Raw genomic sequence first — 17972 nt, 5'->3', positions numbered from 1 at the left:
TTTTTTTTTTTTTTTTTTTTTTTTTTTTTGGTGGTACCAGGGATCAAACTCAGGCCCTTGTGCTATCAAAGCAGGCAGTGGAACCACTGAGCCAAATCCCTGGCCCCTCAGCTTGATTGTTTTGGGAATTCTTCAGAGGGTTAGTGAAACACACTTCCAGGTGTTTTCTGGGTGGGTCGTGGAGGCACCATCCTGGTACTGCATTTGGTTTCAGGCCCCATCCTCTCTGGCACTGCTCCCTGTTCTGCCTTTTCCTCTGCTATGGTTTTTCACTTTGATGTTTCTTCTTGAGAGCCAGTTAATCATGGACTGAATCCCCTGCAGCCGTAAGTCAGATTAAACTTCTTCTCCAAGTTATGGGAGTTCTGTATTTTATTTCAGTGATAGGAAAGCTAACTAAAACAGGAAATAATAATTATAAGGACAGCAACTAATAGTAACACTTGTTGAGGACAGTCCCAGGCAGTGAATCCTGCTGTTTGTATTAGTGGGTGATATTTTTTCCCTCTTTTTAAAAATGAGGAAACTAAAAGATTAAGTAAGCGATTAAAATAGAAATAAAACTGTAGTTTGATTCCAGGTCTTGTGAATTTAAAATTCCCACTTGTGTCTTTTTCTCACTTGTGCTGTTTTCTCAGACAGAGAGAAATGGAAAAACAAGAACCAACCCTAACAAGTCCAGGTTGGAGTTACTAGGATAGGAGACTCTGACCGGCCAGGCTGTGACTGTGCCACAGGGCGGCCTCTCTGTGTGTCCACAGGAGACTGGAAGAGGTTGGCCACAGCTCCCAGAGCCCAAACCCATGTGCCTTAGATCTCGGGACTGGGAGCAGAGGTACGGATGCTGCAGCTGTGTGTCGTGCTGGCTGAGGAACAACACTTGCCTAAGTGTGGAGGCCGGATTAGCAAACATAGAAGATTTTATAGTATGTATTTTGTTTATTAACATTACTGTTGACTCAAGTACTTTTTCAGTCTCTTATCTTTGCCTAATTAAAAAAGTAAAATCAACCATATTTCTCTCACGTGCTGACATCTGTTTATCAACCGTCTGTCTACCGTCTGTTTTAGAGAATCACATGAAAACTGTTGATCATAGCAGCCTGAACAAAGCTGGTGTTTGCGGCTCCCTGTTCCGACAGTGGGAGGTGCCGTGTCTCCGTAGCTACTGCGGGGTGGGGAATGGACACAGGGTGACACAGCCTACAGCTAAGGTCAGTTCTGTCACTTTTCGCTGCGTGCTCTTGGGCAAGCCACTTAACCTTTCTTCAGAATTTGCTTCCTGGCGGAGATGAGAGAGTCAGACAGGTGCCTGCGCCCAGGACACACAAGCCATGCGTATATAGAATGTGAAAACAATATTCACACTGACACCTCTATTCCATTTCATTTCCCTTTTAAAATGTTGGCCTTGCCTCAATTAGTTAATTTGGGACACACACAACATTTTTCACTGTGTGGAAAAATCCCAGGCATTACATAAAATGCCGAGCGCACAGCGGGTAGGAGGAAACGGTGAGTACGACATGGTTTACCACTGAGATTTTGAGATTTAAGTGCCCCGGAGGGCCGGCGACAGATGCTCCTTTGAAGCTGAGGTGGAGCAGAGGCTGTGTCCCTCCTATAAAGTTATGACTCCGGGGCCACAGTCAGCAGTACTCACCAGTGGTGACTTCAGCAACGAGCTCGGCTGAGTTGTGGCAACCTTGTACTATGCTCCTTGTCCACTGCGAGAGGTCCCTGCTGACCTCTGCCCGGAAGAGATGCGTTTCAATTCCTTGCTTGGTACCAGTTCGTGTTGCAAAGGACAGATCCAGACCAGCCTGGGGTGAGCCCTTCCCGGGCCCCGAATGGACTAGCCTGGAGAGAGAGAGATCATCAGGAGGGACGCTCCTCCACCGCCTGCCACGCCCCAGCACAACCCCAGAACTGGTGATCCGCTCTCATCTTCAAGACTTGGAACCAGAGGGCCCGCTGCACCCTACGCTTCCCCATGGCTGCTGCCATCTTCGCTCCAATGCTAGAGTGAAATTAAGAAGTATCCGGAGCTGTGCACTTGGCTATACACCCAGAGGGTTTTAACTTGTGCAAACTCGGTAATCCTTTCAGCTGAAAAAGAAAAGTAGAAGAGAGAGCAAACAATTTGAAGGCGGTACAAAACTCCCCATTCCATTCCTGAGCGCATCCATGTAAAAGTAGGGGTGTGCACAGACAAAGGAAGTGTGCGGCACCGAGCCGAGGGTGAGGCCCAGTCCGCTGTGGCTCTCATACTTCGAGGGGATCCGCGGCATCGAACACACATGACAATCTAACGGCCTCCAAATAACCTGGTATTCAGCTGAGGAAGCCGCAGTCCATTTCTCTGCTAACTCCAGAGGAAGGACAAGGCTGGACGCCTGGAGAAATGGTAGAGAGCCGCAGGGCTGCGGGTACTGGAAGGGATTTTCAACAGATCCTTCTACAACGCGACACTGTCACACTGGCTTCAGGACTTACCCTCGGCAGAAAAAGTGACTTCTCCAGGACACAACCTTCTCAGAGGCCAGGTTTAGCATGCTAAGAATCAAAGAGCTCTGGTGCCACCTTGAACACACTCTCTCCTGCTGGTACAGCAGTCTCCTTTGGGGACAGACTCTCCTACCACTCCTGCAGGGCAGGGGAAGGGTAACGTGATACACTCGACCTCCCTCCGGGGTTTCTGCATTTCCATCCTTATCTTTGCATACAAAAGCGACACTTTATCACTTGCTGGACAAATGCCAGGTGTCTGTTCACGGGTGGACAGTTATTTTCTCAGGCAAAGAGCTTATTACCTTTCAATTAAAAACAGGTTGAAAGGAATCTAAAAGCTTATTTTGTCTTGTAAACCTAAATGCTGCAGAACAGCATTACCAATGGAACAAAGCACATATAGCCTGTTGAATTTCTAGAACAAGGCTGTTGGGTAATTCTAAGGCGCTTTCTTCCCTTGTGAAGTTGGAGTCAGGGGTGGTTCACAATGCCAGCTTTGAGAGAAAGGTCAGCTGGAAAGCTGGGGGCTTGTTAAAGCCAAAGCCCAGGGCCATGTGAGGGGAAGGTGCTGCTGGTGTGGGCTCACATGCACGGGTTTAACACGCAGGGGCCTGTTCCAATTCGCACACACGGAGAGGGCCCTCTGGAGAGAGAAGTGAGCTGGGGCAGAAAAAGCGGAGAAGAAGTTGAGGATTCAAAATCAAGCAAGACTGAGCCAGGGGTCCAGCTCAGTGGTGCTGTGTCTGCCCGGCAAGCACAAGGTCCTGAGTTCAATACCCAGTACCAGAAAAACAAACAAACAAACAAAATCAAGCAAGACTGAAAAATAGGAGGCATTGTCTACAGCCTTATAGGGGTTTTGAAAGGAGGTAGGACACCAGGTAAAAACATATTAGGTCCAGGTATCCATAGGAGGCCAGGATGTATGGTACTTAGTTGCTCAGTGTTTTATACTCAAAGGCCCTTCATTTTAGTTGCTTTAAGAACTAGAGTCACTTTTCCCTTTTGAAAACCTTAACATCTGCACCAGTTGGGCAAAGTGGCAGGCTGGGCATTAAGCTGACAGGGACAGGTTTGAGAAGAATAAAGCCTGCATTAGAGCCACGTTCATCTTGTCTGCCTTGTGCCACAATTCTCAAAGGGTTACTACCTTGTGAGAGTTGTGAGGATCAAATAACCCGGGCCCCACACTAGCACAGAGAGCGGCATGGTCAAGAAGGAACAACTGGTTCTCTTACAAGAACCTCGCCGGGCCTGACAATGTTCTTCTTTTCCCTGCCCTTAATGTCCATCCCTCATCTCTGTCACAAGCTGGGGCCAGCATAAGTACACCGCAGAGGTAGAAACACACTTGATGAGCGACTCTCAGGGAGAACGCAGCGTGTGTGCGCGTGCGTGTCTGTGTGAATTTCCAACTGATATTTATTTTTCTTCAGAGAGACTGTAATTAAAATGGAAGCCAATGGTGGTGCACGCCTGTAATCCCAGCACTCGGGAGGCTGAGGCAGGAGAATCGCTGTGAGTTCGAGACCAGCCTGGGCTACACAGTGAATTCCAGGGCAGGGCAGTCTCAACTACATAGTGAGACCCTGTCTCAAACCCCCCCCCCCAAAAAGGAAGCCAATAGTAACTGGAAAATACAGTGTGTTAGAGAATTCACGGTTGCTCAAAGGGTGAGGAATGAAATTACACTCGGGATGTAGCGGGTATGAGGAAGCCCAAGTCAGGCTGGCACACAGTATGATGCTGGCACCTGGCAGAGATGCCCAGCACAGTACTGGAAGTGATGATAAAAATCTGCCCTTGGAGATAAAACCATTGTCCCTTTTAGTTCATTAAGTTGTCACTGGTTGAAAACAGAAAGGAAAGAAAAAACTGATTTCTCACCTAACCAAGGGTGAATTCTCTAATATTTATATTGAAGAACAGGGTGATTTGCCATCGAAGGAACAGCAGACACATGGATTATTTTGTCTGCTTTTGAGTGTGCCAATATGTACGTACATATGCTCGGTAGGTAAACCCTGAGGCCCAGCAGTGCTGTCTCATTGCCTGGTGTGCATGGTGGTAACCAGAGGACACTCGACATGGCTGCACATCCTTGGCTGGGGTATGACGCAGGCCTTTACCATTATTTTATAAATACCATATGGCGACCTGGGGGGGAATACATATATATAGATATATCTATATCTATATCTATATGAATTTGTAATGCAACTATGTAAGAGAATCCAGGAAACGAAATGCATTTAAGTACTGAGCAATTGCATAGGTGGCCTCATTTCCTACATTTTTTTCTTCAAAATTGTCTCTAAGAAGCACAGCATACAATTTAAAGATTACCTTTAAAAAGCTATGAGATGGAAATGAATTCAAATCATTTTCAGAACCAGAACCTCTGCACTCAAAAGACATGGATTCTGGCCCGGGATGTCCCGAGTGTTTCGCTTGTTTAAAGTTAGTGGCGATTCTGCGCTGGACTCCTGAATCACCCCTGGATGCTTTCCTGCAATCATCCATACCCGGTTATTCCGAGCTCCCGCCTCGAGCTCCTGCAGGCCGTGGCTATGAAGAGCCCTCCCCAGAATGAAGGCCGCCGCTCACAGGACACCGAGACGCCACCGGGGCCTCATTGCTCTTCCACAGTAGTAAAGGAGCAACCCTGAGACCTGTGAACGGAAGGGACCGGTCCTCCCTCACTCTCAGAGGACTGTCCCGCTGTCCCGGTTCCCACGCCCTCCTTCCAACTGAGCATCAGAAATCCCCAGATCACCCACTGCGTCGATCACTGCAGGTCTCACCTGTAGACAGCTCATGCAGCCAACAGATATCCATGCAGCACTGGCATGGACTGAACAACTTGCCCCTCAAATTCACACACTGAATCCCTAACCCCGATACAGCTATATTTGGAATAAGGCACAAGGCAGTGGTAAAAGTTAGTTGCAGTTGTAGACTGGGACCTTCATTCACAGTATAACTGTACCCTTTAAGAACCTCAAAGAGGCCAGGCATCGTGATGCACGCCTGTAATCCCAGCACTCGGGAGGGTGAGGCAGGAGGATCGCTGTGAGTTCAAGACCAGCCTGGGCCTCATAGTGAGTTCCAGGTCAGTCTCAAATACGAAGTGAGACCCTGTCTCAAAAAAAAAAAAAAAAAAAAAGAACCCCAAAGAGGAAAGGCCCTTTGTGGGTACAGAACAAGGGTGGCCTTCTGCAGGCTTAGGAAGACAGCCCTGAAGGACACCAATGCTGAAGGCACACTGATCGTGAACACCCAGCCTTGAGAACTGTGAGAACCAAGTTTCCACTGTTTAAACTGCCCTGTTGGTGGTGTGTTTGGGGGCGGCCCACACTCTCTGCAGTGGAAGCTCAGTGTGAGCAGAGCTGACCACGCCTTGCGGGGCCACAGCTGAGGAGGAGAGATATTCTCTCCCCTCCGAATTTCCACAGCCTTCGTCCTCCAGGCTCAGCCCCAGTTGTCAGGAAATGTGTTCCTGGAATACGGAAGTGAGTGAAAAGCAGCCAGCAGCACCGATCAGTAGTGAGCGTGAGCCCGGGTGGGTGAGCTCCTTCTTCCTCACTGGACAACCTGATCATTCTAATGTCTTCCTCCAGAGAGGGAATCTGAATCTTCCAGAACCTTTCAGAAAGGACACTGTTAGAAGAACAGCGAGTGGGGGATTCTGGCACAAAGAACCCCCACATTTATCAAAATATTTGTTATTGCATGCCTAGCAAGAGGTTGGAAACCACAATTTCCTCTGTTCTTTCAGTCTTCCTCCATTAACTGATTTGACTGTCCACAGTGATAGTGGAACTGTGGATATTTACCCCAGAGCACCTGGAGAGTGCTGCCCAGGAGCTGGTTGCATTAAAAACCACGGCATTCCAACGATGGGTGGAGGCCACTGAATGAGAGAAGCTCAAAATCCTTCCCTTATTGTGGCACGTGGGCCACCATGTTGATAAGAGCAGTAGCTACTAGGAAGAGACAGAGAAAAACTAAAACAAAACGGTAAATAACTGAACAAGTAAGTGTTCTGTGAAATCTCTTGAGATGAATTTGCATTGGCATAGTGCTAATTCCCAGTCAATAAAATGATCCTGGAAATGTTCTGCAGCGGCCTGCTCCCCGGGCATCTCCCCTCAGACATGGCAATGTAAACCCACCAGACAAGAACACAGTATTCTGTAAAGGCCTTAGGATCTTAAGAACCTAGTTCCTGGATTCTAGGAAAGCAACATCAAGGTCCCCAAAGAGCTGGGATTGCAGGGATTACATCTAGCGCCCTGTAGGGCATGACAGATACTTATGTCTGGACAAGGGCAACATGCAGAGAAACCCACAGGCGGCCAGAAGTGGTCACTTTGTTAAGTGATCCCGTCCAGTGCCCAGCCCACTTTAATTAGGGGTGGAGATGGAGCGGTATTCCCACACCTGTCCCATTCAGTATTTTTACCAGTTACACTTATGAAATTGTATAGGACAAGGGGATATCGGCTAATCTAGTCAGCAGATGGTCTAAAATGGGAAGAAAGAACACTGAATCTGGATGTAAGTAGTTAAGAGGCACAGTGGACAAACAACACAGAGCGAAAGCACCGCTGGAGATCCGTCTGATGATTCAGGTGACCCAGAGCCATCACCAGTACAGGCGGAACCTGCACTGCATCTCCAGAACCAAGCAGGTGGCAGCCTCGGGTCCCACCTGAACTGCAGCCCCAGGCACCAATGCTTTTCCAGAGGCTTCTTTATTTTTTGGTGCCATGAATACTTTGGGGTGGGAAATGAAGCCCCCTGCTCTGAATAATGCCATCAGGGCATAAAGCAAGTAGAACTACAAAGGAAACCAGTGGTCCTGAAGGCCGATCTATACAAACACCACGATGCCAGCAGACAACGGTCAAAACAGTCAGGTACTCAAACCCAGTTTGTAGAGAGCAGCGTGAGATGAAATTCACAGCCACTGCGTGTGGAAAAGAGGAGACTTTGCGCGAGAGGCTGGTGGAGGAAGGCGTGGACAAATCCCAGCACAGGCTGGGCTCTCTGAGATGCCAGCGCTTTCTCCCCGGCAGCCCGCGGTGGCCCCGAAGCCTCTCCTGGGTGTGGCTCATCTGGGGACCTGCACTTGGTCGGAAGCTTTGCTTCTTGGGAGCTGAGCTGGGGCAGGAACATTTTCAGTAAGGCCACGTCCGCCTGAGCTCGCAGCCACCAGGTGCGGGACCTCAGTAAGGCTTGCTGCTCAGCTAGCAAGGCTGACAGCTCCCGGGTAGGCGGGTGTTGGGGGAACCTGACCACCGGACCCCCTCTCCTGGACCCTACAGTCACCTTCTATAGGCCTCACGATCCTTCAGGGCAGGGACCAGCTCGAATCCCTCCTCGATCCTCTGGGCAGAGCCATCGGTGGCGAACCTTTTAGAGCTTTCAACAATACAAACAGCCCGCTGCAGCATGCGTGCCATAGGTTCGCCACCCCCGGTCTAAGCAGCTGCCAGACGGGGTAGGTGTTCAGTGAAGCTCGGCTGAACAACTCCATGTTATTTCAAAATACTTTTTAAAGTCCAGTTTTGTTTTGCAAAGGAAAGCACACACACATACGTATAACTGATCTATTTTGAAATCTTTTGAAATTTGGGGCCAGTAAAAGGTTTCGCTAATGGGCTCTTCCTTTGTAGAGAACACTGGGGAACATATTAGCGTACCAGATCCCAGATGCTGTGTGCCACATAAATGTCAGCAGACATTAAGATTTCAGAAGCCTTCTCCTCTGGGCACTTGGAAAGGTGGGGCTGGAATGTGTCTGCCCGGGGTTCTCCTGTTCTGCCAAGAATAGTCTTTTTATATCCTCCCAAGATTCTTCCCAAAGATCAGCAGTCTCAGGGCACTCTGAAAGAGCTATTATTTATCTTTCAACGACTTCATATTTTAAGCTATTTGTGCACCCTTAAAAATATGACCGCCTGTCTCTTATCTCTGACCGGAACTAAACTACAACTAAAATTACGCTGTGTTGCAAGAGAAGGTAACTTCTTCACCCAGCCAGGAAGAAAATGCCAGCGTCCTGGCTTTCAGGCTGCTGTTCCCACCCGATTCCCAAGTTACTGAGGACCCGAGGACAGACACATCGCCCCGTGGCTGGACGTGGCCATGAACCTAGCGGGGTTCTCCATCCGCATTACCGGGAGGTGCATGGGAGAGAAGAGCACACAGGACACAGCAGAGAGAGCCCAGAGTGGGGCGGGAGAAGGAAGAGAGGGAGTCAGATGCCTGGGCTCTGACCCCTGTGCCTCAGTTTCCTCAATGTAGGTTCCATCAGGGTGGGGATTTGATTTGATTATTTCCTGATGTATCATTAGGGCCTAGAATAGTTCCAGGTGCACAGCAGGCACTCAGTAAATATTTGCTAAGCTAACGATTAAACGCAGAGCTAAAATACAAAAGGGGTGACTACAAAAGAAGTGGGTGAATAGCAATTGCGGTACAGCTCCGCTCCTACCCTCAGACCCACAGCCACACAAAGCAGTAGGCGCTGAAGTGGATTAGAGAATCTGAGGCTGGGCGTGGTGGCGCACACCTGTAATTCCAGCACTTGTGAGGCTGAGGCAGGAGGATCGCTGGGCTACACAGGGATACTTTGTCTCATAAACAAACAAACAAACAAAAAAGAGGTCTGGGCATGTATGGTCCCTGGGTTCAATCCCCAGTATTCACATCCCCCAAATACATACTGACTTACAGATGGTTTCAGCCTTGAGTAAGAGTCTTAAAAGGTAACTAGGATGATTTATCTCATGAGAACAGCCGAGGAGCCGTTTGTTGTTTCTTCCTGTAGTCTATCTTTAGCAGCTGGTGTTTTTAGTGGTAATGTAGGGTTTAGAGAATCTGAGTTATCTTTTCTTTTTTGGTCTGGGAATACAAGTTCCTATTTCTGCCCCTTCATGCTCCCCCACCGTGAAAGTCATTAAGGTTTCATGAACATGGGCTGGCAGAGATGGGCCCATTCGATGGGGTTTACACAAGTGAGTCTGTACTCCAGATAGCACAAAGGATAGAAGGTCTTGAAACCACTGCACGTGTTTGAAGTGGAGGAGTCCACGGGGCTCAGGGTGCCTGCATGTTATGGCCACTTTAGGTCCAACCTGTGTCCGAGGGTTAGGGGCGCCTGCAGAGAGCCGACAGTCACTTATGGGAGGCACCCGGACAAGTGTTTCCCCACCAGCAACTGAGATGCAGCACTGTGTTGTTTCTGGACCCCCACATAGGGTCCCCGGCCTGACTGCTTTTGAGAAACACAAACGAGTAAAAAACCCTTCCCACAGAGGATGTTTACACGCTAATTTAATTCTGGATAGGTGTTACAGACTGTTGCATAAAATGTCCCATACAAAAACATTATTATTAATATCCTTAATTAAAGCAACAACAGTTGCAGCACACAGATTCAGCCAAATTAGGAAAATTACATATTAAGTAACTGGGTTGCTAAGCAATATCGCATCCTCATTTTACTTAATTGCTGTAATTAGTATCTCTCAGCAGATGCCACAATGGAGGCCAGACAAGCGCACACAGGAAGGGAGAGGGAGAGGGAGAGAGAGAGAGGGAGAGAGGGCAGGGGAGGAGCACACGGTCCAGTCCCTTAAATGGTTCGGTGACCTCCAGTGCCCACTGGCCAGCCCGCCAAGCCCAGCAGTCCCAGCTCTTCTAGGAAAGAACTCAAGGGCAAAGAATGAGCAACAGGTTGATCAGCTGGCCCATTTCTCTCGCAAACATCTTATGTGAATGTGCAGCTGAAAGTCAGGTTGTCCCGGGTTTTCAGAAGCTGGAGTACACCCGAGGGACACTGGCCCCAAGCACAGCATCGGGGTAAGCAGAGCAGAGCAGCAGTTCGGGCCGCTCTTCCCTCTGCAGCAGTGCTGAGCAGGCGGGGACAGGTGACAGCCTCCTCCTTCCCTGTGGCCTCAGGCCCTCCTGCAGCCGATTGCCAGAGCACAGGGACCTAGGAAGGTGGCAGCTCACCGGTGTGAGGTGGCCGGTGCCACCTGTGTCCACAGAGACCGTTTGCGGTGGAATTCTGAGCCCCACCCAAACAAGAAGCATTGGTGTGGTTCTGGGCAGGAAACTCACAGGTGGGGTGCAGAACCGGAAGCCAGGTCCATGACTGCGCAGGGCACTCTTTCCACCACGGGAAAAGGTAAAGTGACCACTTCTGGCCGCCTGTGGGTTTCTCTGCTTGTTGTCCTTCTCCAGACATAAGTATCTGTCATGCCCTACAGGGCGCTAGATGTAATCCCTGTAATCCCAGCTCTTTGGGAGGCTGAGGCAGGAGGATCGCAAGTGTGAGCCCATCCCGGGCAACTGAGCAATTCAGCCAAACCCTGCCTCAGAATAAAAATAAATAAATAATAAGTAGGCCATGACTGTAGCTCCATGTGGCGCCTCCCCCAGAACAGCTGCAATTAAAGACAAACCCTCAGCTCACAGCAGTCCACACGGGGGAAGTTCTTCCTTTGAACTCACTGTATTACTGAGTGCTGGGAGAGCTACAATCGTAAAATACGTTCCCCAAACCTCTGATTATCGCTCATCTATTCTCTCGCCCCACAAACACTTTCCCTAGTGCGATGACACACGCCACAGTGGGGACCGAATCCACCAGTGCAGGCTCGAGGGCTCTGGGGGACCCTTTGTGCCCGGCAAGGGCGTCCAAAATCGGTCTGTTCCACCCTGCAGACAGAGCCAGGAGTGCGAGTCCCAAGCCATCAGCGCATAGGGCACTCGGATGCCAGCCTCTCGCCTGCTGCTTTCTACAACACTCACACAGCACGCGTTCTTACGACAACATTGGCCACGCAGTGAAGCGGAGGTTCCTGCCCCGAGGAGGTGACATCCACGTGCCACCCGCTTACTCAGAGCTGGCTCTGGGGCTGAGTGGAGCTTCCCCGGGCTCCCCACTTCTGACCCCTTCCCCATCCCCTGCAGACCAGCCGCACCTCCTCCTGACCTCAGTCCTGGCATCACAGCGACTTTGACTCAGGAGACTTCATCTGTCAAAGATGTGAAATTATTTCTCAGTCCCTCACACTTCATTTTCTCTGATCTTAGTAATTGCTCACATTCATCACACACCGACCGACTGCCTCACGCACAGGCTTTACATATCACACGGGTCTCACTCGGTCCTACAGAAGAGCACACACTCAAAGAACACACCGCCCCACTCTACAGGTGAAAAGACCTGATTCTGCCAAGATCGCATGGGAGGGAGAGGGCTTAGGGGTCAGGATTGGACTCCTTGTCTTAGTTACTTTGTTGTTGCTGAAACAAAATATTCATCACCCACAAGTTAAAAGAGGAAAGGTTTGTTTTAGCTCCCAGCTTGCAGAGGTTTCAGTCCCTGGCTCCAAGGCAGAGTGACCTGGCAGAGGAGACCAGACCATGGCAGGGCGGGCAGGAAGCAGAGTGGGATCCAAGGGGGGCAGCGAGAGTCCCAGGTACAAGGGTGTAAATGCGGTGCCAGGGTGGGGAAAGCTGAGCACACAGTTTGTCTAGATCGGGCATGTGCGTCCTTCTGTGCACTGGGAATTCCTGGGGAACACGCCCCCAACCCCAAAGAGTGACACCCTCTGATTACAACTTGATACACACAACTGGTGAACGTTCCCCATGGCCCAAGGCTGCTGCTTCTCTTAGCATTTAGAAGCAGGTTCACTCCTTAGGCACCTGAAAATCACCCGACTGTTTCGTAGCAGCACTCAGTGCCCCTGGCTGCCAGGTGACAGAACCACGGCGGTGCACGCTCACCAGCTCCTCCCCTGTGGCTCCCGCACCTTTGTCTCGGGGCCGCAGGGCTCGGAGTAGTATCGCTCTCTACAAGGTCTGTGCATCTGCGACTTCTGCAGCCATTGCAACTGAGTGTAGAACTTCTAGGTTAAGCTTCCTTCAGGATTCAGAACCACCGTGATCTTAATCCCTGCTCTCTGCAGACCCATTAGACTTGCCTTCTGTGACGAGAGTGACAAAAGCCCAGTCTTAATCCACATGGGCAAACGTGCCTTACGTTCAGCAGCATCAAATAAACTTTGGCTAAGCAACAACGTTTTCCCAAGGACTCGTAAAAAGCGGAGGGGTGAGGCCAACTGGAATTACAACACATCTGCAGATGTCCTGGGGTGCTGCTGTAAATCACGGGAACAGGGAGGCCCCACCGCGGTCGTCAGGAGGACAGGCGGCCTCACAAAACTCTCCCAAGGTGCTGGATACCAAGAACACGGTGAGGGGAGTGGATGTCACTGCCATGGCTGCCACTGAATTTTCATCTTCCAGGAATGTCTAAATTAGACGCGTCTGGCCCTCAAAAGCGAAACCTAAACAAATAAATCAGTTCTGAACCGTCTGAGGAAGTAACTCCACTGAGAAGGAACCTGTTTCCTACTGGGTCCGGGGCCAGCTACCTCTGTGGCGTGAGGGAAGCGCGTTTCTTAGTTCTGACCAAAGCTGCATCATGAAGCGGGGGAGAGGGTGCAGTCACTGGGTCCCCCTGTGTGCCAGGTGCTGTGCTAAGTAAGGCGTGCCCGTGTCATCACTAAAAGCAAAGCAAGCGGGGCGTGGTAGCGCACACCTGTCTTCCTAGCACTCAGGAGGCTGAGGCAGGAGGATCACTACAATTTCAGGCCAGCCTGGGCTACACAGCAAGATCCTGTTTCAAAACCTAATGAGTGAATGGAAAACATGAACAGGAAAGCAATGAGTGCATGAAAGACCTGTGCGGCCACCCCCGGGTCCACGTGCTGCGGTCTCCATCTCCAAGGTGGCTGCATTTGGAGAATGGGTCTTGAAGGAACAGCATGGTAAATGCGGCTGTAAGAGTGGAGCCCAGGGGGTGGGACTTAGCTCAGCGGTTCTGCTGCCTGCCTCACAAGTATAAGGACCTGTGTTTGATTTCTGGTACCCAGAAAAAAATAGAGTGAGGCCCCAGTTCATAGGATTGGTGTCCCCTCGCACTCTCTCCAAGCATGTGCCAAAGCAGAGGTCAGGTGTTGAGTATGGGATGCAAACCTTTCATCCCAGCACTTCGGAGGCTGAGGTAGGAGGACGGCCACAAGTTCAAATCCAGCCTGGGCTATCTAATGAGTTCAAGGCCAGCCTGAACCATCTACAGAGGGAAGCCCTGTCTCAAAAAACCAAACCTAACCTGAAACAAAAAAGCAGTCATATGAAGAGACTGAAAGAGGGAAGATGTCTACAAGCCAGGAAGAGACCCTCAAAGAAACTGGCCAGCCTGGACCCGTCCCCGGGATCCCCGAGCTGCAGGGACATGTACTTCCGTTGCTCAGGTCCTCGGTGCATGGTTCAGGTTGAACACCTGTACTTTGGAAGGCTCTGTCCTCCCGACAAACACCCTGTGTGGAAAACTCCACACCACAAAGCTGCTCCATGCACAGAATTATTAAAATGCTGCCCAGTCACCTTTATCTAAGTTACCGCGTGCCAAAAACCACACGAGGCACGTGTGAAATGCTAGTGACTCTTGTGTTTAGATCCTCTTCCCAAAGTATCTCGTTCTGTATTTGCAATGTTCCCAAACTCCCAAATAATCGAACATTTTAAACACTCCTGGCCCGAGGCATCTCCCACCTTGTGTTTTGCTATAATTGATCGATATGTTCACATTTTAACAACTCTACAGTAGCCATGGTGACCCCATTTTTCAGATGGGGAAACAGAGACCAAGGAGAAGCAAACTGGCCCCTGGGTACCCCCTGGGGTCTGAAGCAACCAAGCTGGAGCCTGAGCCTCACAGCGGAATGAATACCTGCTTGCTTCCTCCCATTGGTGATCGCTCTGGGTCATCACAAGATTTCTCGAAGGCCTGGTTTGCTTATTTTAAATTTGTGTTGTTTTGCTGATTAGTCGGGTTTTAAAAGATTCCATAGGAGGCGGCCTGGCGGTCACTCCTGCATTGTAGCTGGTCGCGGACATTCAGTGCGGTGGAGTCGGGGGGCGCTGAGAGAATTAGGGGTGTGACACCCACGTACGCTGCCCTCGCCAAGCACAGTCACACGTCCTGCAGGTGTCCACGGACATAACCGCAGTTTTTCAATGAATGCAGAATGTACTCGGAATCCCCCGGAGAGAAAGAGTTCACAGAGCCCCTAGGTCCCTGGTTCTTTTGGGCTGGGGCAGGATGGAAACCCATCTGACACGTCTGGGGAGCCCCCGAGGTGGGGCGGGGCCACACCCTGACCGTGGCCGACACTGCAGCTCCTGATGGCCCCAGGACTCTGTGCACAGCTGTGGGCCTTGGGGACGCTTCCTCCGGGGCCTCTGACTGCCTGCCCAGACTGTCGTGGAAGAGGAGCTGCCTGATGCGCTGGGCAGTTCTTAGAGCCATGGGGACACAAGCCTGGGAGGCTGCAGCAGAGAGCGGGTGAGGACCAGAGCAGGTCCGGGTCTCGTCAGCGTGTGACTCTGGGTGATTGTTCCCTGAACTTCTCAGGTCCTGTTCATCTGGAGACAGGAGGAGAGCCTCGGCTTCACGGGCTGCGGGGTTCAGTGTGGAAACCTGAGGGCTATGTGTGCTGGCTGCTGGCTGGTGGTGCTCCTGACTCCTCCTGACTGTGGACTGATTAGCTGTGAGGGCCCTGGCAGGGTCCTGAGGGCCTGAATCGTGTGTGTGTGAGAGAGACAGAGAGACAGAGAGAGAGAGAGAGACTGGGACTGGACCCAGGGAGCACGCAGCACCGTCTCCAGGCTTTTTAAATTTTGAGACAAGTTCTCACTAAACTGCCTAGGCTGAGGCCAGGCGTGGGGGCTCACACCTGTATTCCCAGCATTTGAGAGGCTGAGGCAGGAGGATCACCACAAGTTAGAGGCCAGCCTGGGCTACACAGTGAGACCCTGTCTCAATAAACAAAACAAAACTTCGTCCAGACTGGCCTCAGACCTGTGCTGCCCGCGTCAGCTGCCCAAGGCTCTGGGATGATGGGCAGGTACTGCTGTGCCCAGCTGAGAGCCCTGCTCTTAATGAGCAGCTACTGACTCAAATGGGTCCAGTTCTGCCGACCTCGGTGGAATCACTTGGCCCTGCTGAGCGGCACCCGCAGGGTCTGCCGCCGACTCATTGCCGCTGTGATCTACTTTGCACAGGGTATGACCACGGCCTGCTCGGCAACGTCGCCCACAGTGATTCACGAGCAGCACTACGTAGCACAACTGCAGGACTAGCTCTGGGTTGGTTAGATTTCTGCACAGTACTACTTGTAAACTAAGCTAAAGCTAGAAATTCCACTTGACCCAGAAATTCCCCTTGTGGGTGTCTTCCCGAAAGCATTGAAGACATCGTGGTACAGTGATCCAGGTGCACCCTGTCTACAGGAGCTGAGTCCTGGAAGCAGTCTGTGTGCCCATCAACACAGGAATGACAGAAAATGTGGCCTTACGATGGATACCACTCTGCCATAGAAAAGAATAAGCTCGAGGCATCCTGGGTAAACGGATGCACCTTGAGATCATAACGTTAAGTGAAATAAATCAGACTCCAGGGCTTAAATGTAAATAAATGAAAAAAGAGCAAAATAAAAGACAGACAACATGAAGAGGGGAGATAGATATTTCAAATAGGAAGGGGACCATGGCATGGAGTAGGGGAGGGTAGGAAGGGCATGAAGAAATAATTCAGACGCATTGTGTCCATGCACAACGCCCCACGGGGAACGTGATTACTGTGTGCTGCAAACATGGACGAGTACAAATTTTAAAAAGAAATTCAAACAAACAAACAAACAAACAAAGTCCTTTCCTTGGCACAGCACCCAGAGAGAACCTGACCAGGACCAGCAGACCCGATGGGTGGGTGGCTGATACCTGAGCCCACAGGTCTAGACAGACCATTCCCCGGGCGCGCTGTCCCGTGGGCCCAGAAGGCAATGCCACCTGGGAGGCAGGCGGGGGCTGCTCAGCTGGGGTCAGGCCCCTTCCCGATGGGGAGGAGGAGGCCCAAGGCCCAGGTCTTACGTTTTCCAGGCCGCTGCTCAGGAGCAGGGGCGACTCCCTGCCCACTGGGGGTGACGGAAGAATGAGCCCCAGAGCCGCCGGGACACCTCTGCACCAGCTGGAGTTCCGGGTCTGAGGCTGCCCCTGCCCACAGGGCCGATGCCACACAAGCAAGCTCGGTTCTGCAGGGCAGCGGTGCAGCCAGGCAGTTTGGGGGCCAGACGGTGAGTGAGGTGGCAACGGTCCCCGTGGACCCCTTTTAGCTCCACCATTTCTTTACTCAGCATCTCCCGTCCCTTCTCCATTTCTGTGTGTGTGTGTGTGGATGGCTTGGGGCTGTCCTTGTGCTTTGTGCCCGTCCAGACCTAGCACCCCTGTCACCTGACACAGATACTTCCAGGCTCCCGAGCTGCTCACAGCTCCTCAGACCTTGCTCACGGTTTCTGTGCATGCAGCCCTCCTGTGGGGACGCTGCTCTGAACAGCAGGCCGGTCACTTTCTTCAGTGGTGGCCTTGAGCCCGCTGAGCCTGCTTGAGCAGACAGCCCGGAGAACCTGTGTGTGAACTTTCCCCTCCCTGGACACAGTGCCCAACACTCACAGCTCAAAGGAGGGCGTTTCATTTACCTCAGCGTTTGGGTGGATTCGGCCCATAGTGAGGAGCTCAAGGCAGAAGCACCACGCGGAGGGCATGGCTGCTCAGTTCAGGGAGGCTGGGGATCTGAACCAGCGAGGACTGGGCGGGGACCACATGTAGTACCAAGGCTCTGCCTCCAGGCCCTTCCCAGACTCACTCAGGAATGAGCTCCATGAATCTGCTATGTGTGTCGTAGTCCAATGATGTTGACATGACAGGATTAACAGTTAATTTGAAGTACGGTTTGTACTGAATGTCACTGACCAACAGAACTTTTGGTGGTGACGGAATGTTCTAGATCTGTGCTGTCCAAAATGGCGGCCATAGCCACATATGGCTGCTGAGGACTTGAACTGCAGCAGCAAGACTGAGAAGTGAATTTTTAATTTCATTTACATGAAATTTGCTTAAATAGCCACGTGGCTAAAATGTCAGGAGTAGCGCTCCTGAACTCCCAGCAGGGCCAGGTCTAAGCTGAGAAATGTCACCCACCATTGGCTTCTCCCTTCCTCTCTGGCCTTCCAGGTTTCTCTCCCAGGAGCATCAGCTTTATAATTCACCTGCCTCAGTCTTCGTCCCCTCTCCCACCTCTGGGCACCAGGGCCAAGAGCACAGCCTGCCCTCCAGGTCTCACTGAGGCTCTGAAGTCCACTGCTGAACCAGGAGACAGGACAGAGAAGAGTAGAGAAACCAGGGACTCATGAGGTGCCATTACCTCTTCCTGCAGCCGAGAACTCTGGGTCCTTACAGAAATTTGTCTTAATTTATCTATTTCTTGTCTTCGTCCCCTCTCCCACCTCTGGGCACCAGGGCCAAGAGCACAG

General features: G+C 51.1%; 1 protein-coding gene across 1 annotated transcript in view; it reads right to left on the bottom strand.

The window, feature by feature from the left end:
• The window catches only part of Sntb1 (syntrophin beta 1), a 117902-nt gene that overhangs the window by 11611 nt on the left and 88319 nt on the right, over nucleotides 1-17972 (bottom strand). The window contains exon 6 of the mRNA XM_010619649.2: nucleotides 1664-1860. Within this exon, the coding sequence (XP_010617951.1) occupies nucleotides 1664-1860 (197 nt within the window). The remainder of the gene's footprint in view (nucleotides 1-1663; nucleotides 1861-17972) is intronic.

Source organism: Fukomys damarensis, unplaced genomic scaffold, assembly GCF_012274545.1.
Source record: "Fukomys damarensis isolate Sample0158 unplaced genomic scaffold, DMR_v1.0_HiC HiC_scaffold_5, whole genome shotgun sequence".
Taxonomy (NCBI): Eukaryota; Metazoa; Chordata; class Mammalia; order Rodentia; family Bathyergidae; genus Fukomys; species Fukomys damarensis.
The sequence above is the reverse complement of the archived record's forward strand: the minus strand, read 5'-3'. Positions and strand labels throughout refer to the sequence as shown.